This window comes from Anoplopoma fimbria, chromosome 6, assembly GCF_027596085.1.
Source record: "Anoplopoma fimbria isolate UVic2021 breed Golden Eagle Sablefish chromosome 6, Afim_UVic_2022, whole genome shotgun sequence".
Classification (NCBI taxonomy): Eukaryota; Metazoa; Chordata; class Actinopteri; order Perciformes; family Anoplopomatidae; genus Anoplopoma; species Anoplopoma fimbria.
Window position 1 is genome coordinate 24,454,365 of NC_072454.1, and position 22,226 is coordinate 24,476,590.

Below are 22,226 nucleotides of genomic sequence, written 5' to 3' on the forward strand. Positions count from 1 at the left end.
TGTTAGAACTTTAACACTACCGAGGTAAATCTGATTTAGCCAACTAGCTAATGCTGGCCCCCTCAATTTGATGGCAAGTAAATAATTCATGCTTACCAACTATCCTAGCTAGCTAACTAGCAAGCTATCTGGTTGAAATTTGGGAATGTTTGCTGTAATTGAGCCTTGCTAAGAGAGGCTTAGTATTATGAAATTATGAAATAAAAATTGTGATCGGGGAAATTGCCCTTATGAAATTAAACAGAGGTTTGTAAAGTGACATTCCAAAGTAAAATTAAGTGGAATTAATGAAAATAAAAATGATAAAAACACAAAATGTTCTGATAACTAGTTAAGTTTTAATATTTGGATAAATAATTTCACAGTTTGTGGGCTATATATTCATTCTATTTAATCACATGATTATAAATCTCATAATGTCATATTTATGCCATGTTATTTACTCACATATGGTGGCTTTCGTTTCCTGCGGAGCAGATTTGTGAGATGACAAGTGCCATAATACTGTTCAGGGTGGCCAGATTTCCAGAATACAACTGAAGGGATCGAAGACCATTACATTTATAGTGTCTATGAAAAAAAACAAATGCAAGCAAAGAGACACAGCACTGCTCAGTGAATTAAAAATAACTCATAGAAGGACACAGAAGAAAGAAAGATTTCAGCAGCGAGCGGAACGTCCTCGGGAGACTGGTTTATAGTTTTTCAACAGACTCTCCTTGTAGCCTTATTTTTCCAGCTCCCTCGTCTCACTCTTTCATCCTTCTTCTCCCATCCATTATTTTTGCTATTTCCCTTCTAAATGTTGTACCTGCAGGCAGAAATGGAAGATGAAGTCGTAAAGAGTCAATAATCATTCCATCACAACAGAGAATCAAAGTGGAATTCGCTCTCCCTCGGTCATGAAGCCCTAAATTACAGCTCCATCTTCTGCGTGTCCGACAGTAACGACCTGCACTTAAAACGAAAACACCACAGCGAAGAAGATGCAGACTAAGCAATTTGTTTCTTTAAGCGATGTTCATTTCATCTCAGGGTGTTTCAACGTTAATCGAAACTCACCCAGTCGGATTGGGCCTATTATTTACCAGCTTTATAAAACTTTAAGCAATGGTAAAAGTACACGATATTCTAAAATGGAGCTGTAATCGTAGGCATCACTTTCCCCCTCTCTAAACAGCCCTATGTGAGTATGCTATTTCACTCATGAATCCAAATGCAGAAATTTAACACACTCCTCTCAAAACACACCAAAATAACGCTTACTGTACATACATACAGTAAAATACACTTCTTGTCTACAAACACTCTCCGTCTCACCCTCTCTGTCTCTCTCTGGGACACATGCTGCACTTGAGCGAATGCTAGAAGTACAGATAATACGTCCAGTAGAGCAGGTTGACCATGACGAACGAGAGGGGGAAGGTGACTCTGGAGTAGTTGTCTATGTGGTGGGGGTTCTTTATGTGACAGCAATTTATGGAGCGGATCACTTTGCGGACGGTGGCCAGAGTGGTGAGGCACCAGTGGGTGCGCTTCGGGCGCCGCCTCGGGCTTGGGCTCGCTGCCCGAGGGGCTGGACGGGCTGACGTTGAGTTCTAGGGAGGCGGGCGCCGGGGTCTGGGTTTCGGCGGCCTCCTTGCGTCTCTTGGCCCTGTTGTGATTGGAGATGGTGGTGAGGATGCCGTTCATCTCGTCGTCTAGGTCGTGCAAGTGGTGGCCATACTGCAAGAGAACAGCGAGCCAATGAAAGAGTGCATTTTAAACAGAAACTATAACACGACACATCTAAGTTTGAGAGCGTACGGCACTTGTTTTACTCACCTCGAAGTGCTTGTGATGACATGATGACGACGATGACAATGAGCACCATTTGTGAGGACAATGACTGTGACCACAACACTTAACAATAACACAGCACATCCAGGAGGGTCTCACCATGAGTATGTGCGCATCGACGTGAGTGAGGGTGCAGAAGTGGGCCACGGCGTACTCAATGAGCGCCCCGAATATGAAGCTGAAGCAGATGCCCAGGTAAACGTCAATGGCCTTAATGAAGCAATTGGCGTTGGGCAGTGACGTTCTGGCCCCCATCATCAGAGTGGTCATGGTCAGTACTGTGGTCACTCCTGGCACAAAAGAAAAAACACACATAAAGACACTTGTGAAATACGGATTCTTTGCCAAAGTTGGCAATGTTTTAAAAAAAAAAAATGTCTTCAAAAAAAGGGGATGCCACTTGAATCAAACAGTGTATCAAAGTGAGGTATTCAAATAGACAGAACCGCTGACAGAAATAGGAGAATCATTCTTGCCTTGTCTTGAAACCAGTGATTCACTCCATTGCACTGCCTATTTCTGCCTCAAGTTTGCCTTCAGTTGTGCAACTCAAGACATAATTTTTCCAAATCCTACATCTCTAGATCAGTGCTTGCCAAACTTTTGACCCAATTCCCAACAGGCCTTATATATAAAACGTCATAATGGCAAATTTGTGCGTAAATCAACTGTCCTCACCATTTTACTACCATTTCTACAACAGCTGAAATCATCTTGAATAGGTAAGCCTATTTCATTTTGTTTAATGCATCTGTTATTGAAAATCCATGCACATGTTAAAGAGTTATAAATGGGATCAAATAAATGCATTAAGTTGGAGTTAACAGGCTATCTCATTCCTTTCAATAACAAACAGAATGTACTCTAGCCTTTCATATTGAATTAAATGTTATGAGTAGGCTACAATAATCAAAACAATATGAACATTCAGGATCCCTGATGTGGCTCAAATGTGTACTGCAGATGTTATTAATAAATAAAAGACTATGGAAAAAATTCAGCAAACTTATTTGGCGTCCCTTATGAAATCTCCTTCGACCCACCATTGGGTCCAGAACCAGTCTTTGGTAATTTCTTCAATAGATGACCAGTAATGAATACGCCCTCATCCAGAGTATCTTATATATCATATGTCCTTGAATATAAGACAAAGATTCAGGATGCACTGAGAATCATGATTAAATAGCAGCAACGACACAAGAAATAAGGAGATAATCTGCACTGACTTCACTGAAATCAAGCCATTGCAATCCTGTGTGCCATGATGTACGATATCTTCTAGTTTTCTTTGTTTCCAGAACTTTCTACCCCCTGAAGCCCCTTGCAGTATAGCGGTGGATTTAATTCAATGCAACATCTATGTTTGGATGTCACTTCTAGATAACGCCAGTGTCACAGATGCTCTCTTCAACCATCAGCCCTCAAAAAGCAAAACCCAAAGCAACATCTGTGCTCGTGAAAGGAGAGTAGAGGTCGGATGAAGAAGAAAAATATGGTGGACTTTTCATCTCATGAAAACAGTACACAGTGCCTACAGGGACACACAGTATCTGCATATGGTTGGTGCGATGTAAAAGAGTGTGACATCTGCCCAGGAAGGCACATGTTCACGTTTGAGTAAAAAAGAATAGAAGAAAGCTTTGTTTCATACCTATACAGATGTTCACGTTTGAGTGTAAAAAAGAAAAGAAAAGAAGAATGCTTTGTTTTGTACCTATACATATTCGTGCTGGAACAGAGGACAGGGAAATCCAGAAGGACACCCACGAGAGGACAACAAGCAGGCTGGAGGGGACGTAGGTCTCTAGGATGAAGTACAGAATGCTCCTCCTCAGCTCAAAGTGGAACACCAGCTTGGGGTAATTGCCTTTGAGAAGAAAGACATAATTCGGTCAACATACAGTGCTATTTAACAGAAAAGGATCATGAAAAATACAAATTTTACACTATTTAACAGCTGCTGTTAAAACATTAGTGTATCCCTGGGAGTAGCTTGTTACCGGTTTCATAAACGGCCTCTGAGACGGACGTGTAGTGGTCCTCCACTGTGTACTGAGCCAGCTGTAGAGTGTCTAAACCGCTGACGGACTCGTTTCCTCTGGTCCAGTAGAACATGACATCGTTGATGTTGTAACCCCCTGTAGGGAAAATAACAGAGATGAAAATTAAATTTTTATTACAGTAAAAAAGCTGTACTCATCAATATTTTAAATTAAAAGTGGCTCAAATAAGTATGACTCAAATTGCTTGTAGTAAAGAACCCACAGTGAATTATTAACTTATACTTTAGTTCCCCTTAGCTCTACACAAAGACAGTCTGCTTTCAACTCATTGGTTTTGGTTTTATGGCCCGAAACTTTACTTTTCTATCAGACTTATCAGAAGAAGAGAAATTCTGTAATACCATTATATTCTGCATCAGTCCTCCTAAATTTGTTTCTAGCTGCAGCAGGCAACTATTTTCAGCAAAATCAAATCTCTGATAAAGCCACTGTACTACACACCCTTCCAAGCACCTAACAGCAGTCAGACACCGTTAGCAATTAGCTGGTGGACATGGTGGAGCATTTAGCGGCTAAAGAGACACATATGACCCGTAGGAGTCCAACAGGCCTGCTAAAAGGACGGTGAACATCTGACTGATTGCTAACGTTGCTCCATGACAGCTGTTTGCTGACACGTTCACTCTAAAACTTTATGAGGTGATAATACGTCAGTGTTAAACATTAGGTAAAACAAATATATTTACTTCTCCTGGAGCAGTTTCAGTGTTTGTGCAGGTGGAAACATGATGAGCACATTAGACATTAGCTCAGAAAGCTGCTATAATTCATAATCATTGTGGTGCTGATGATGATGTAGAAACAGCATTAACAGTTTTTGCTAAACCCCAAAGTAGCAATTGAGGGAACAGCTGGGAATGTTAACGGCTCCAGCTATGCTGAAGTCTGGTCCTCTCATGGCTGAGTTGTTTGGGATTGCAACCCAAAGTGGGTGGTAAATTCCCTCTGATGCTTCTTATCAGCACGAGTGAAACATTTGGCAGAAACTAAGGGGGATGCGGAAACTCATGAAAATCAAATTTAAAGGGAGACTACAGGCAAAAACATAGTTTTCTGCGCTCTAATCAATTTTGAAATGTTGGCTATTTTGCATCCATAACATTTCTTCTTTCAGACTTGTGTAAAGAAAACTATTCAATCCACATTTAGGTCTTAATGTTGCTAAACTTTGTCTATTTGTGTCCTAAATTCACTAAAAAATGTAATAATGTAAATAATCATCTGCAGAAGTTTCATGGTGATATCTATTTGTGAAATTGTTTGACACTATTCACCTTTAGTGTCTTCAAAATTTCACAATACATATCTTAAAGACCATTTTTTCACAGTATTTGGGCCAGAAATCTCCACCTCAGTAGCACTTACATTCACCAAACTTTCCAGTTTCATTCCTATCTATATTCTTTAGGTTATCACAGAGGGGTGTGTTTATATATTATTCATAGCCTTATTTAAACAACACTTTATTACATTTTTATTTTATTTTAATGGCTATGGACAGTGTTTTCTGATTTGTGGAGTGATAAAATGAGATATCCAAAATTCCCTTTGTAAAAACTTTTGACTTTTGAACCTTTCTTTCTCCAATGTTCCGATTTCTATTCTGGAAATGCATGCAAATAAGCACGTATTTCATTAGATAATGACTCATTTGCATATTGTATGCAATTCCAGAAAGTTATTAAAGTTTCATGGTGGTATCTATTAGTTAAATTGTTTAAGCCTGTTAACCTGTAATGTTCCACCCTTAAGATGTCATGTTAGGTATCCACCAACACTTAAGTACTGCATGTTAGCCATTAAAACAACACTTTAAAGACTCTAAAATACATAGTTAATCTTTCATGTATGAAGCTACAGTCACAGTGGAAACAGAACGGTCTCCGCTCTAACACAGCTTGAAGCCCAGAGATCCAACAGGACTTTGCTAATGGAAAGACATTTGCGGTGCTCATGTTCACTTCTTCAAAGGGGGGAAGCAAAGAGTCCTGATGAAGAGCTTAACTCTCGCCTCTTGCCGTAACAGACTAATCATGCATATTGCACTGGGCCCCTCGAGAGCCCTGATAACCCAAATAAATCTTGGAATGAGACGGCTTGCAAAATGAATATGGTCAGAGAAGCTCAGTGTGGCAGCTCTTTTCATGCTCCAATATTACCATATAATGATATCGATTTATATTTGTTGAGGACAAAAAAAACCAGGTGTGATTCACAACCTCTTTGGTGTATTTTTCTCATTTCTCTGCAGAGGGAGCAAGAGAATAAGAAACATAAACTGGAATAATACACCTCTCTAACGTGTTCCACAGGAAATGCTCATTAACTCTCCCCAGTTAAACCCATATGGAGTCATGTATTATTGACCGATGGTGAGCCATGGTGCTGGGAGCAAAGTCCCCTAATGAAGGGCAATGATGACTTTGTTGCTGAGAGGTCCTGTAGATTCACAGTCTTTTCTCTCTCATTTCATTATTCTCCTGACCTAAAGCTCTGACATTACTGTACAAATAAGAGACGCAAATGGCTCGTGACATGTTGTGCAGTGGCGTGGAACAAGTTACACAGGGGGGGACGTTCGACCTTTCTGTTTGCCCCTTGAAAACAAGTAGCCCTATCCACGATGAAAGAGAAAAAAAAAGTTACATTGAAGAAAAAGATCACAAAGGACTGTGACTATCCACTGACTTTTTTGCTGCTGTCAGAACGCACTAAATATTTTACCGCAATCCCGATCTAAGTGCACCGCACCCCTCCCACGACGGCACTCTCTTTAAACCTTCCCCCTGTGTGGAGGATCCACTTTTGGCACAGCATTAAAAGAAAAATAAATCCTTCAATATGCATCTTCATAAAGAGACAGAGCAAAGAGGGAGGTAGAGATTGAAAGAGAGAAAGAGAGAAAAGAGAGACAGAAGGGGAAAAACAGCAGAGATAGAGCAGCAGGATGGGAGAGAGAGATAGTAAGAGATGGGGGGGAAAGAGACAGAGAGATGCAGATATTTAGCCTGGAATTATTCAAGCAGCAGAAGAAGGATCCATCATCCTCTCAGTTACCTAACTTTAACCTCCAGATGTCTTTTTGTCTGCTAAGTCGGACTGGAGCTGCCGTTAAATGTTTTATTTGGCACCGAGGTCCTGGTGGGCTTCTGGCAGGGATCAGACTTAGCTTAGCCTGGCTGGCTGTCATTTAATAGCACAGAGCAAAAGCAAGCTGTAAAGGAAAGATGAGGGATGGAGGCTGAGGAAGGAGGAGGAAGGTGGGGGAGTGCCTGAAAGTTAGATGGGAAGATTTAAAAGCCATTCTCATCAACGGTTTGCAGCTATACCTACGACAAATAATATGTTCTAATTTGCAGATACCCCACGAAATAATTCATCCTTTTATCCACGTAATCATAAACGAGGAGGTACAAACACACAGGGCAGTACTCCACTGTTCGTTATACACGTGAAACGAAAAGTCAACGTTGATTTATTTGTAGCGTAATTTTCATATTTCAGTTACATCACTTGTAACATAATGTAGTATTTTACAATATTTTCCTAATCCTAATTAAGTAGGTTTGATGCATAAAACTAGGTTGTGTCCTGTGAAGACGGATGTTTATTTTGAAAAGACTGTGTGAAGAGGACAAGAAGAAGATGACACGTGTTGCTGGCTTTTGTAGGAAAACGCACAAAAAATTAGCAGTATCTTTTCTTAACATATTATAAGAACCATTGTATTAGGATAGTTTGCCATATCACATTCTTCAGGAACCCATTAGCTTAGCTTAAGACTGGGAGCAGGGAAGCTTGCATAGATGTTCCTTTAAAGGGTAGACAATTTCCCAATGCACTGAGACAATACCCCATCATGACCGGAATTGCCCCTGCAATTTCATCTGCTGTGTGAAATCAGCAAGCAGTCTCTCACACACACACACACACACACACACACACACACACACACACACACACACACACACACACACACACACACCCACACACACACCAGCAGTTTAGAAGATGAGAGAAAGTGATCCGTTTGATCCTTTAGTTTGATCAGATTCATTTGACATTGCGCCCACCCACCAAGTCACTGCCACAGCTTGAAGCTGCACAGTTGGGATTCTCTTTATTAAGTACAAAGTGTTCTTACAGCTCTCCAGTTGCAGCGTGCAGGTCTGCTTGTCCATGGGATACTTGGTCAGATCCATGTTGCAGGCCACAGTGGTGGTGATCCTAAAAAAAATTAAAATAAAGGTTGTTGTTATTAAAGTGACATTACATGTTTCTAGTAGATATAGAACCTTGGTTGCAATGTATACCATTATTCAAACAAACAACAGAGCAGAGTTGTGAATTATTTCCCTGCTCTCTGGTTGAAGTTCTGATGTGAAGAACCGGCTGGTAAATATCTATGAAATGAGACTTCTCTAGCACATGACTGCAGATATCACTTGTAAGACTTTGCATTGCTTTCATGATGTAAATCTGGGCCAGCATGCATGAAAGCTTCTGACAGTATCATGCTGGTCTCAAGCACATCACAATCCTAAGAATGATGCCCTTTGGGTTTTAGTGTTGAGTTAAGACTTGGTCTCATCTTCACTTATGTGTTTTGGATTAACAGAAACAATAAAAACCTGTTTTTGATTCACATACTATCAAATAGCTTTTACTTATAATATTACCAAATTGCATATATATAGTTTTGTGAACATGCTGTAGGGGAATAGAGTATTTTATATAAGCTTTGCTCTTGCAAGCATCAGTATATTGAGTCAGGAAGTGTTTAACACAACTAATGATGGAGATTATCGGTGACAGCGAAGCTCTGGTGATTGATGTGATGTAGCCATGACTCATCATCTCTGGAGGCTTTATATTGGCTGATTCAATGGTTAGGGAGGTTAGTTTGGGTATAATTTCAGTCCATGTCTCACACTTAGGAGTCAGCACTTTAGAATAACACTTTGCTAAAAGATTCAAACAATTTCTTAAAAATGTCATACATAATGACGATTCATAACCACTGAAAGGGACACTGATTTTCTGTATGAAATGAACATTGTTTAAACTTCTGTACACCAATAAGCCAAAGCACATTGACTAATAAAAGGAAAGAATGGAGGTTCCCCCCTTCGGAAATCTCTTAAATATCTGATTTCTGGCTTCAAGATATTTTTCATCAGAGATACAAACTGGACCCTCGTAAACCATTAAAGAAGAATACTGTAATTCTGACAGCTCAACCTTTATCTTGGATCGCCTCAGTGCTTTCTCGTGTATTACCCCCCCGGCGCAGCACTGAAACATTTACCACAGCTGTCCTGTCCTCAACACCTCGCATTTCTCACTCGGCTCTGTCCCTTTTCACAGCCCCCCAATTCCCCGAGGTGGCCATCCCTAACCTGACTATCTCTTGTTTTTCACTGACTAGACTCCACTCTCTGACTGTCGAGTATTACCCTCCTCCACGTTTCCACGTTGTCAGGGTAAAAGCCCAGAATCTGTGCAGCTCCATGAAGACTTGGCCACACACACACACACAAACACACAACATAAATCAACACATGTCACACTGCTCATAACAATGCCACGCACTTGTTAGAAATGAAAGCATGAATCAAAACTCATAAACAAGCAGTTTCATACTCCAGAGAGCAATGTAGTGCCCTGTTGATGTTTACAGTGTATGGAGACATGATTAACAGTGAGGGCCGGACTGAAGCGAGCCGGAATACCCAACCCAATTTACTCTAACACGCCGCCCACGTACATTTCTAACCCCCCATCATAGTAACAAAGTTGCCATTAGAACCAGTGAGAATGTCTCCCATGTAGACATTCTTTCTCTTTAATTGTGTAACCATGACGTAACTTGTATGCAGCTTTAGCGCCACTAAAATCCAGGCATAAAAACATTGAGTGGTGACGGGGGGAAGTCAAATCAGCAACACGGACAGCTCTTATAAAATCCATAGACAGGCTGAGGTTAAAGTGTGTGACATAGAAGCAGTGGGATGTGTAAATCCCATCATCACAGGCTTATAAAAACCAAACAAATTCCCTTGCTGGATCATCTTTAACCTTTCTATGTATAACCTGTCTGCTTGGCCCGGTATCTAATGAGAAAGTCAAGGCCAGAGGCTTGCCAAGAGCTTGTCAGACGCTAAGCCCTCGCACACAGTCAATGCTGGGAAGGCGCTAACGGGACTCGCCGTTGATGGCCCACTGCTTCATGTATTGACAGATCACACGCTCCTGCATTCATACGATCCAATTCCCAAGTAATAGAATTGACACAACTCCCCTGCCTTGCGATCAGATTATCTCCAAATTCAACCCACGCTTCTTCCCTCAGCCAATTTCTTCTACATTCCCTTCCGCCTCCTTTACCTCATCTGTTGGAACAAACAAACAAAACAATGCAACAAGCAATAAAGCCAAGAGCTTGTGCCTCAATCCCACCTTAGCGCGTACAGGACGGTCCCGTTGGGGAAGATGCGTATCAGCCTGTTCTCCACGGTGATGTCGTGGAGGAAGGACTTCTTGGAGTCCACGATGAAGGTGTCAGGGACCCAGAGCAGCTCCACAAGCCGCCCGTCCAGGCTCAGGCTCTTGTTGCCCTCGAACACCAGGCGCTCGTCCGTCCAACGCTGGCGGAGGAATATGGTGGCGGTGTAGTCCTGCGGGATTGAGGGGATAAGAGGTCACAACAGAACTAATGGACTACTTTAAGAAGCATGTCAATAAGTGAAGTTTTTGCAACCCAAGCTTTCTCTTGTGTTTTTCACTAGTCAGCTTGAGGCTTTTGTTTTTTTGCATTGTTGGGTATTGATGGCGTCAGGTCCCGGCATATTTTGTGCATCTATTCCAAAAGTCTTGATGTTGCATCATGTGTTGCTAAGTAATCTATATCTTCTGTTGTGTGGCAACCAGTTGTGAGTGCAAATAATGGCAGACCCAGAGGAACGCGGTCGTCCTGACACTGTTTAACTGAGGCTTACCCATGTAGTGGCCGGTGTATATCTCTGCAAATCAACATGTCAATAGCAAAATGGCTTCCATGCTTTGTTGTTATCTAACATCATTTGTTGTTATGGAGATTAAAGCTATACTGTATGTACATATCAGGTTTGGTTGAGTCTTGGTCTACATGGTCTAATTTGAGCTGATGATTATATGAATTAGTTTTTTATAAGTCTCCATATTTGTCCCCCTATATTCTTTAAAGCCACCATATGTAGACTAATCAAATATCTTACATTGGCACGATGTTGTGGTTGTATTAGCAGGACTACAAGTCTTATGTTAAAATGCTACACCAAAGCTAACATGCTGTTCCTTAACATGTTCAATTTATTACGTTCATCACTTTGTATGTCAACATGCAAACATTTGCTAATCAGCAGTTACAGCTGAGGCTACTGGAAATAGCTTTGCAGATATTTTAAAACAAAAAGGATTAAACAAAAGGATTGACAAATATAACATGCTGCTGGTGCTGAAAACAAAATTCTAGTTCTCAACAAATTCATTAGGATTCATTCTTTGGGCACCAGAAATCTATCTACATAATTCCATTTCAATACATCCAATAATTGTAGAGATATTCCAGTCTGGACTGGAGTGGTGAACCAACCGACTGACAATTGGCTCTAAACGGTTCACTATTGCTTGTGTTTATAAGTTGATTGTAGAACTGCCAATAACAATTATTTTCTGAATCAATTAAATGTACCAATTATTTTCTCCATAAACAGCTCTCTCTGTAAAATATTGAAAAATCACGGTTTATTAGAGCCTAAGCTGAAATCTTCAAAATGCTTGCATAGTCCAAAGCACGAAGATATTCAGTTTACTTTCACTAAAACAAAGGAAAACACCAAATATTCCCACTTGAGAAGCTGAAGAGTGACTTCAATTGTTCATCTTTTATCAAAGTTGTTGCTGATTATTTTTCTATATCAACTAATCATTTAAGTGACTGAGGGAATGAGATCTAAATCATTATGCTGCTTTTGTTTATAATTCACACTATCTACATATAGGTGATGACCCTAGACCTCAATTAGGTCGAAAGGGTCGTGTGAAGGAAAGTGATGTGTTTCAACGTGTGGGAAAGTTGAACAAAAGTTACCTCGAGTGAAGGATTGTTGTTGCCCTTTTTCATTATATTATTTACTGGTTATGATGCTGTTATAATGCCTGTGTGTGCCTATAGTTCAGTTTCACCAAAAAATTAGTTGGATTACTGTTCTGTATTGATCTTTCATTTTTGACACCTTAACAAATGTAATACATGATGCATTGTGTAAACACATTTTTCAAAGCAAACATTAACTTCAACATTCCACATCAAATGTTTCTTCATTTTCATTTTTAACCAGCCATGGTTGTTGTGAAAAAGTCAAATAATCAATGGTGTAATAGGTCCATTATTTTATATATAAAGAGAGTTTGAGTGGTAGGTCATGGAACATAAAAACTGATTTTGTGAGACCCCTGAAAGTTAGACAGAGCCCGGTTTAATGAAAAGACCACTATACTGCTGTTATCCCACCCCTCCACTTAGATTGGACGACTGATTCAAAAGTGACAGTGATTAGTAATGTTTTCTAGCCGAAGTTGAACATATTTGAGCTGTTAGCGACCACAAAAAAAAAGCCAACATGCTTGTGTGTGCAGATATTGTCTTACCATGTTGATCTCTGAGATGGTATCAATGCTGGCAATGTCCAGGCTCATACCCACCGTTACAGGACCATCTAGAAACAAAGAAGAAACCAATAATCAACTGCTGTTCTATGTTTACACACTACATCATCTCCAACATTGAATATATGTCTGTGAGTGTTTATGCATAGAGACAGATGGCTAGTACTGTACATGTGACATAACAGGATATTTTGAGAAGGCATGGGGATAAACAGTCTTGTATAATGAAAGTTGTTGAAGGACAGGACACTTAAAATGCTAAAGACCCCACATCGCTGTCACATCAGCAGCTGCAGTCTGTGAACCCCCTTGAGGGAATTAGTTCTTAATGACTCGCCATCAAAGAGGGGTTACTTTGTCGCTCTCTTATGTTTCATCTTCCCATCCCCCTCTCTCTTATCAATCTTCATATCTGTGAGAGACTAATGAGCTTGTTGTCATACTGCAGATATCTTTGTGTGTGCCTACTGTAGTTGTGTGTGCAGTTGCTGCATGCATGTTCAGCTACTGCTAGCAAGGGTTTGTGTATTTCTTTACATTTATGTCTTCACATGTTGAACAATACAAAGGAGGAACAATCAAGACATTTAGGAATGTGCTTATTTGATTTCTGATGAGATAAAAAGATCTATGTGACTCTCATGTCTGTGCAGTAAATATGAAGCCACAGCTAACATCCGCTTAACAAGTTTAGCTTAGCAAATAGTCTGAAATCAGTGGAAAACAGCTAGCCTGGTTCTGTCCAAAGGGAAAACAATTCCCTTATCAGCACCTATAAAGCTCACTTATTAGCATGATGTATCTATTTTGTTGAATCTGTACAAAAGATGAGGATGAAATGTAAAAAAACAAACTCTTCGGTCTGGATTGAGTTACCTTTGGACAGAGCCACGCTTACAGTGGCAACAAAAGCTGCATTGCTAACATCGACTGTATATAAGAAGTAGATGTCACAGTAACGCCACCCATTGGTGTGTGGACTGCCGTTTTGAAGCCTCAAGTTTGGTATTTTGGCCGTCGCCATCTTGGTCTTTTGCAACCAGAAGTAACCCGAGAAGGTGGAGTACAGTACAACCAAATGTTGAAAAAATAAATTTTTAGGCAACAAAAATGTTACAGTTAGCTTTCATAAAGTGAAAGGGTTTAAGTTCTAAAGCGACGGACAACTCCCAGACTGGACGCTGTGTTATAGATCTGTCAATCACAAGATAGCCCCGCCCTAAAGCATAATCTTATTTATGGTCTATTTTACCCTAAATGGGATCATAATTTACTAAATGAACATCATGCTGTATTGAAGAAGACTTGAAACTAGAGACCATAAACTCATGTCACCAAAGTTTACTGAGGTAATAAATCAGGGGAGAAAAGCGTCTGCTAAATGACTGTAATGTAATGTAATGTAATGAGAAGTAGGGTCATTTTCTCATAGACTTCTATTCAATCTGACTTATTTTTGCAACCAGAGGAGTTGCCCCCTGCTGGTTAATACAGAGAATGCAAGTATAAGGCACTTCAGCATTGGCTTCACTTTTCAGAACCAGAGGTTGCTGCCTGGTTTCCATCAAGAATTTCACTGTAATTTCTGCCCAAGGACTATTATTCAAGGAACTAAAACTTCGCTTTAGCCCACTGTCTAAAGATCTACAAAGATTAGGCAAAATAGTTCGCTGACATAAAAAAGCAACAAAATCTTACTCTCAGCAAGAAAACGAATAGGCACATAACCCAAAACATCAACTATTTTTTAAGGTTACTTCTTCAGGGTGAGAAATAATGATTAAGTTTTGAGTAAGGGGGCAGAGCTGTCTGCACTGAGCAGACCTGCTGGCTGTGCCTGCGGCGGTCTGGCCGGAGGATGACAGTGACGAGCAGTGAAACCCTGCACTATGCACCAAAATACTGAAAATGTTCTTATTTGCACTGTGTGCACTGGCTAGAAATGCCATGAAAACACAAAGCACCATAGAGGGGCGCGTGATGACAGCGTTACAGCTGTCACATACTGTATCTAGTGAAGCAATTTTTTCTTTCTCAAGGGTTAGGGAATTAATAAAACCAATGGAAATTCTCACAGTGTAATGCAAATACATGTGCGTGGGTGTGTGAAGGTGTTTTTTTCTGCATTGCTTCTGCCTCCAGTGTGTGGCAAGCTCCTGCTCCGAGGCGGGAGGACTGGTGATTATTCTGAATGGGCATTCGCCTTGGTAAAGTCCGAGGTGTTATTGCAGATCAAACAGCGAGTAAACAAACCATAATCACATTGCGACGGATTCCTCGGAGCCCAGAACAATAACTCTGGCGAGCGATTTTGCGGCGGAGTGACATAACATCGTTCCTCAGAGAGCATACACTGAGATAGTCTCTGCTTCTCTATTAGTCGCCTGCTGCAAATTGGAATCCAAATCACAACGTGCATTAGCAGCTCTGATCTTGCTGAGCTTCTCACAACGTTATCTTTTCAGATTTATGTAGATATTAGTATTTTAAGAATATAAGGCACTCTTTTACAGGCCTCGTACCAGAGTTTGCTTGTTTTCTTCTGCATGTGTTTCCTTATTACCATTTTATTACTTCCAAAGGAATTATGGGACAATATCAAAGATAAACTTCATCTCATGTTATTTCACACATATGCAGTAAATTTAAATGTATGTATGTCAGCTTATATTACTCCAAAGGGACAGACAAGCACAAAATTGCGATATGAACCCGTCTCGTTCTTTGTCAAACACACATTTCCCCTGAGTGTTCTGTCGGTTCCGTGGCTGCATGTGTCTGCAGTTTCCTTACTGTCAAAGAAAGGCCTGAGGTACTTGTTGTATCCTTTCATCAGCCTCTGAATTGTAGGAGGCAGAATCTCTCCCTCCTTCACTTCTGCATTAAGCATCGAGTTCTCTAACAACCTGAGAGCAAAGACAGAGAGAGAAAGAGAGGTGGAGGAAAAAACACAAGAGACGAGAATTATTTTTTATTCCTCATCCCGTCGTGCATTTACAAGGCGGATTCCTCCAACGTTCACAGAAATCGGCAGGGTGTCGATTGAGTTCCACGGCAAATATTAGAAACCATGCTGGGTGGGAGAAAAGGTGGGAAATTAAAATGCCAACTGAAAAGCAACAGGAAAAAACACTGCTTTTAATTATTTGGTTACCTCAAATTGACACAGTTCAGTATATTTTAAACCACCCTTGCCCCTGTTTTTATTTTTAATCATTCACTTACGCCTTTAAAATTACCATTCGCATTCATGAGATTTTTCTTTCTGCATTTTTTGTCAATGCCATCCTTAAAGGCACATTGAAGTGTGGGAAGATGATTATATTGTTGGCAATTGCGGCGGGGAAAAAGAAACACTAATTTCGCCTTCCCCAGTGGTGTGTGTTTGTGTATAAATCTGGCTCTAAATGCGGAACACCTGCTCTGTGGAGGAAGCCCTGGGGCACGTGCCATGATGTAAGAAGGAACCGAGGCAAGACAGATCAGGCCATGTGCAGAGGCAGAAAACATTCATCTCCCTATGCTGGCAGCGCTTGAGAGTCCCCCCTGTCACTTGTAAGCTGCCGTAGTCAAATGAGTGACAAGGAGAGCAAGATTACAGAGGCGAGATGCTTTTCTTATCAGACTCATCAGATGGCGACACATTCAGTCATTCGTCGCTACTAGGGTGAAGACGCTACCTGTTTGAAAGCATCAGTTTGTTTCTGAAAATGAATTTCGGCAGATTAAATGCTGTGAACAAGTTAATCGATTTGAGTCAAGATGATTGGTAGTTTCAATCTCCTGCCAGTTGTTTTTTTGTAAACCATGTTGCCTCTTTTCATAAGGTGCCCAGAAAAGCAACGTCCTCCCTTTTGGTTGTGTGCTATAAACCCCCCTCTACGATCCAGTAGCTTTCCTGCTATTTCTGGCCTTGTGGGACGCCGTTACTTCCTGGTGATGATGACCGTGTTTATATATGTTAATTATAGAAGCGTTTCAGGATGGATGCAATCATTTATTGATGATAAAATGTTGCATGTAAGTTTTGTTTTCTGCAGGGAGACACTGCCTTTGCACTTACCGCTAGCAGCTCTCCGAGGCTTAACTGAGGCACAGCAGTATTTTTGAGCTCAATGCTAATGTTAGCATGGCAACATGCCCACAGTGACAATACTGTGATGTTTAAAAGGTACAGTAATATCATCATCTTAGTGTGTTAGCATGCTAACATTTTCCCAAATAATTCTAAACACAAAGCACAGCAGAAGATGATCTACTTTTTGTTTCTGAGGTTTTAAGTCATACGCCAACGTATTGGACCAAGTGATATTCTAGCCTCATTATATCCTGAGGAGAACAGGAATGTCAAATTTAATGGCAATCTATTCAACAGGTTTTGAGGAATTTAACCCTGAAACGGAAACGTCAACATGCTACTGGAGTAGCGCTAGATGAAAAGTTAGGTTACCACTCGTTTTGATTCCTCCTCTGGGGACCTTGATTAATTGTGCCGAAATTCATGAAAACTCAAACCAAACCAAATACTATTGTTGCCTTAACCTAACAACCACTGTTTCAAAACGTAAACCATGTAATACAACATAAACCATGCACAAACCTTCAGTGTCAACATGCTATGCAAAACGTTGCCCCCAACTGCCCAAGAGGCAAAATATGAGGAACAGCCATGAGATCAACTTGGTCTCTCCAAAGTCATTAGCATTCTTTTTCTTGGGATCATAAATGCCTGTACCAAACTTCCTTCCAATCCATCCAATACAGATTTTTCTGGATATATTTCAGTCTGGTCTGAATCACCACTTGAAATGTGTTAGAAATTTGACTGAATCACAGTTTGACTGAGAAAGAGACATAGAAATAGAAATATAGAATTATCCAAATGTTGAATGAATCCGATTAATAGCCACTGAAAAAAATACAAACTACAAAAAAATCTTAACTAAATCACGTCACAGCGAGTGTCCAAATCTGTGAATCACGAGTTCTTTTCATGTCTTCCCCATTAGAGGAGGGGTTGTGAATCCACCACACGGCCTGAGAGCCAAGCTTTTAAACCGCACAGGCTTCTATAAAAAAAACAGAAAATAAAAGGCACAGAAAAAGTCTCCTCCTCGAAACTCAGAACTTGTTTCACCTGACTGTGTCAAATCAGCTTAGACTGTGGGGTAACTGGCTCCCAGTGCACTGTTGCTATGCCGCATAAAGTCTCACTCACATGGCTCGCAGCCTGTTGTTTCAGCAGGCAACAGACTCAGATGGGAAAGCCATGTTAGTGCCGGTCGTGGCAGCGCTCTGCTTCCGGCATGCTGCATTATCAATCTGGGTCGCCCTGTGTGACCCTCATTATATTCACAAAATGGTTTTGCATCTGTGCGACAGTATGAGTGGGTTTGTGTGCGTTTTTTCAAAATGTGTCTCTGCAGTGGCAGAGACGAGAGCAGTAGCAAGGAAATTTAAAAAATAAAACGGGTCGGAGGGGGGAATGTGATTGAAAAGGCATTCAAGGCAAATACAGAAAATGTAATTTGATTTAGCACTGTGATTAAGCGCCAGAGCTAGTCATATTTAATGTTTGTCTGTGTTTTAAGGAGCCTCTCCGACCAGAATGTGTACTTAGAACTTCCGGCTCCCCTCACGCTTTCCTCCTCTGCAAATCCCCAGGCTCTCGAACTTTTGGCTGTCTAAACCTTCACCTGAGAAGGGGATGAGACCTGAGCTCTCCAACCTGCCAAAACCGTCGCCATCCACTGAGCCCTGACAAAGGAAAAAAATGTAAAATAATAAGAAAGGATATTAAATCCTCCCAGAATCACACTAGTACTATCAACTCCTCCTTGTTATGTACGAGCAAGGTAACATGATCGTAAACACCAGGAAATTTAGGCTGTTAGCCGCAGTGGGAACCAATGGCAACCACTGGCAACCTCACACTGCACACTCACACACCCACACAAACAAACAACACTCATATTTATGTACTGTAGAGTCCCTCTCCTACCCCAGATGAAAGCGCAGCCTGCGGAGTGCACCGTTTCCCAGGATGCACGCTGACAGCGCCTGACACACCTGCCCACCAGGCTGCCTATCAAGAGTAACAAGATGACACGTCGAATGCCCTCAACCGAGCTGTAGAGGGCCTCTGCCATACTAAGTTACCAGCAATCGCTCGCGCTCAACACAATTGCAAAAAAAAGATAAATATAAACATATATGTGTGCCTCTATATTAGCCTGAGAGGAACTGTACAAGAGCTGCTATATTATACTGTATATTATGCAGGGTATTGCTGAATATTACAATTTACACCCATAGTAAAGAAGCTTAAGCAGGGTATGTATATGTATGACTACTTGCAGATTATGCAGCATGGCCTTCCACTTCTGCATGTGACGCCACCAGCTGGGAGCTGAACACCAGTTTCCACCCACAAACCAAACATGCAGATTACACTTAAAACGTCCGAGTGTGTCTTTTCTGCCTATGAGGACTGACAGCCTGTCCAGGGAGCCTCTGACCCGTCGCATGCTGAGATGGGCTCCAGCTCGCTCACAACCTTGAACCCAGCAAGCTGCATCTGTCAAATGGATGGATGGGTGGGTTCTTAAGTAATTACATTTGTGCGATCATGACACGCTGATTAAACGCCAGTGAAACCCATTGACTGACCAGTGATCAAATGGTAAGCGCAGTGATAAAAAGAGTGATGGACACTTAACAGCACCACCAAAGAGATGCAAGATGATTTCCAAATCGCATGTAGCAGACTTCCAGCTCAAATGGGATGTCAGCGTGAGCAGCAGTGGATTTCTGGGAGCTTGATCTGTCATGGCGTCCAGAACAGCTACATTATCCGCACAGACACATGACACCGCGTATGTAAACAACATCTTCTAATGTGCTAATTGGTCGGTCCACACTGATTGCTTCTTGGCCCCCAGAACTCGATGGGAAGGAAGTGCCAGCAGGAGACAACGATCAGCGTGTCTCTTTCGGTTGTGATCAGAGTCTTCTGTTGTTCTCCATAATGAGGCCTTTGGTTTGCTTATTGCGCTCCTGCTTCTCTCCTTGTTCTTTCACTATCCCTCCCCTCATCTCTCATTTGTCTTCCCCATCTCTCTCTCACAGTATTAACAGTCAATGTCTGAGTTGCTTCACTGCGCCATCATGAAGATAATTAGTCAAACTATTACACCAATAATATGACTGTTGGTTATACTGTATGAGAAATAAGCATGAAAACACCAGTAATACTTATAATTACTCAGTAGTCACCAAGGAAAGGAAGAAATGAGAAACTAACAGGAAATGGTAGCCAAAGGTCTCAAAGTAAGGCTAAATCCAATACTGTGTAGCTTGAAAGATTATAAATCAACATTTTAGAAATGTTTTCATTCGCTTTATTTTCAAGAGTTCGATGATTATGTTAGGATAATGTCTAGAGGCAGAGATACTCGCATACTCTTCTACTGGCAATGGGAAATTAGTCTATCGCCAATTTTTTGTGGGTTTCCCCGCATAGGAAAAGAATATCAGAGAGCTTTTTAACTTAAAAAGAGAATGCCAGGCTAGCTGTTTCCCCCAGCTCTCAGTCTTTATGCTAGGATAATAGCCTCCTGGCTCCAGCTCAAAACTGATTGCATTTGCATGAGATTGATTTTGATATTCTCATTTCAGTTTTTCAGTTTAAAAAAAGAAAATGTTGAACTTCTTTAGCTCACTAGTGAGGGCAGATCCACCACAATATGTAATTGTTGAGAGCAAAGTCTTAATAGACGTTCTCAAAGTTACTATGAGGACCTTTCATTGTGTGTTGATTTTGATTTGGTCACCGAGCACCAGAGTCCCTGTTGAAGACCTCTCATTGTACTGCAGCATGGTCTTAAAGCCGTCCTGCGCAGTACTGGTTCTGGCTCCCTCGTGACTCCCTTCCCTCCAGCGGGCCCAGCAATACGGCCTGGGCCTCCAGCAGTTTGAGGTCTGTGCTGATTCCCAGCGGAGTCTGGCGGAGACTGGCGGAGCAGCGAGGCGAGGCGAGGCCCTGTTTGTCACCAGAAGAGGAGACACAGCTACCAGTTGTCGAGCATTCCTCCTCCCGCCAGAGCCTCCGACTGCAGGTCAAAGGCGGCAGCAAAGCTGGATCTGGGTCCGCCTGCAATGGGCTGGTCGTTTTCAAAGGCCCCACTGGAGTCTGAGCCGAATGAACTTCAGGTGAACCTGCTTGATTTTGACTGAACTCGCCAGAATTGTTCCCAGTAGCACCGATGACAAGGATTAGTTATAACTATATAGAAATAGCCAACCTTCTCGCTAATGGTCTCTTTTACTTATCATTTACTTATGTAGGTCATATAGAGACATCAGTATTAATTTGAGACTGTTTCATAACCAGTTTAAAGTTCCTGACAGTACCTTGAAGTGATAGTAGAGCAGTGGATATCTTAAAACACATTTACTAGTTAGCTGGTTAATATCCAGTGTAGCAGTGTTCATGATGGGACATATGGATGTGAAAACTCCGTGATTTTAATATGTGATCTACTCCGGACTGTAAAACTGAGTAGAACACAATACACACAGAACATCTGGCCACCCATTAGCGACCTCCAACACCACAGCATGGCCTCTGTGCCGACGTGCTCCACATTCTATGGCCTCTAGGCTTGGCTGATGTGTCTTGTGTTTGGATGGTGGATGCGTGGGTGGAGGAATGGGTTCCGACAGAGCAATACTGTACAGGGATGACAGGGTGGCCTGGAATGAAGGACTCCAATCCTTGGGGGGGAATTCGCCTTTTCAGATCCTGTTTCATGACATAGCCTCCCCCCCCACACTTACTACTTCTTCCCAATCTCTCAAGGCATTTCACAACAGATTAATTCAGCTGAACACCACTGTAGATCCCCTTCTCCCCCTCACCCTCTCCATCGCCCGTTCTTCCTCCCAACTTGGCAGTACGTTCAACTCCTACGACTCTCCTCACTATTCCCTCATTCATTCATGTTTTTCCCTGTTCCCCAAACTCCCTGAGCACATGTGTGTTCTGTGTGCGCACAGGGAGCAATTTGGTTGAATATTGCCCTTTCAGCAGCATGTGCAAATCCGCTGAGCATGGTAAGGTTTAATAAGGCGGCAGTTGTTTTTTTTGCGGTGCCCCCAGAGTGGCGCATGCACGGGTTCCCCGATGCATTTTCATGAGAAGAGTTTGATTTGTTGCAAGCAAAGGAAGACTCTACTGTTGGTCATATACGTTTGTGTCTTTCCTTATATAAGTGAATGGTAGAATTGGATTGGGATGGTTCTTATTATGTGGGTTATTTCATTATGAGTTAAATAAGGTCATGTATGGAATAAGGCACAATCTCAGTTGACCTTCAAGGGCAGATAATCAAGCATATTCATATTCATGTGACAGCTAATGACATTTGCGTTTTAATTTACAGCCGCAGATCTAATTTGGAAGCCATAGAAATTGCTTGACTCTCTCACATGACTTCCTTGGTACAGTAGGCCATAAAGTCGGAGGAGGCACCCATTGTCTAGTGACAGGCTCCCAGAGAGAACAGGTAGAACACACGGCATTAGCTCAATCCTCAAGGTGTGCCGGAAACGTTC

General features: G+C 41.5%; 1 protein-coding gene across 1 annotated transcript; it reads right to left on the minus strand.

Moving 5' to 3' along the window:
* Window positions 1–1,364: 1,364 nt before the first annotated feature.
* LOC129092784 (gamma-aminobutyric acid receptor subunit pi) lies at window positions 1,365–21,539 on the minus strand. The gene is given in 13 exon segments (XM_054600806.1): window positions 1,365–1,542; window positions 1,544–1,725; window positions 1,939–2,129; window positions 3,554–3,706; window positions 3,840–3,977; window positions 8,047–8,129; window positions 10,362–10,579; window positions 12,594–12,661; window positions 15,405–15,517; window positions 18,613–18,696; window positions 19,130–19,188; window positions 20,566–20,652; window positions 21,531–21,539. Coding segments are annotated over 13 exon segments (1,563 nt in total).
* Window positions 21,540–22,226: the final 687 nt, after the last annotated feature.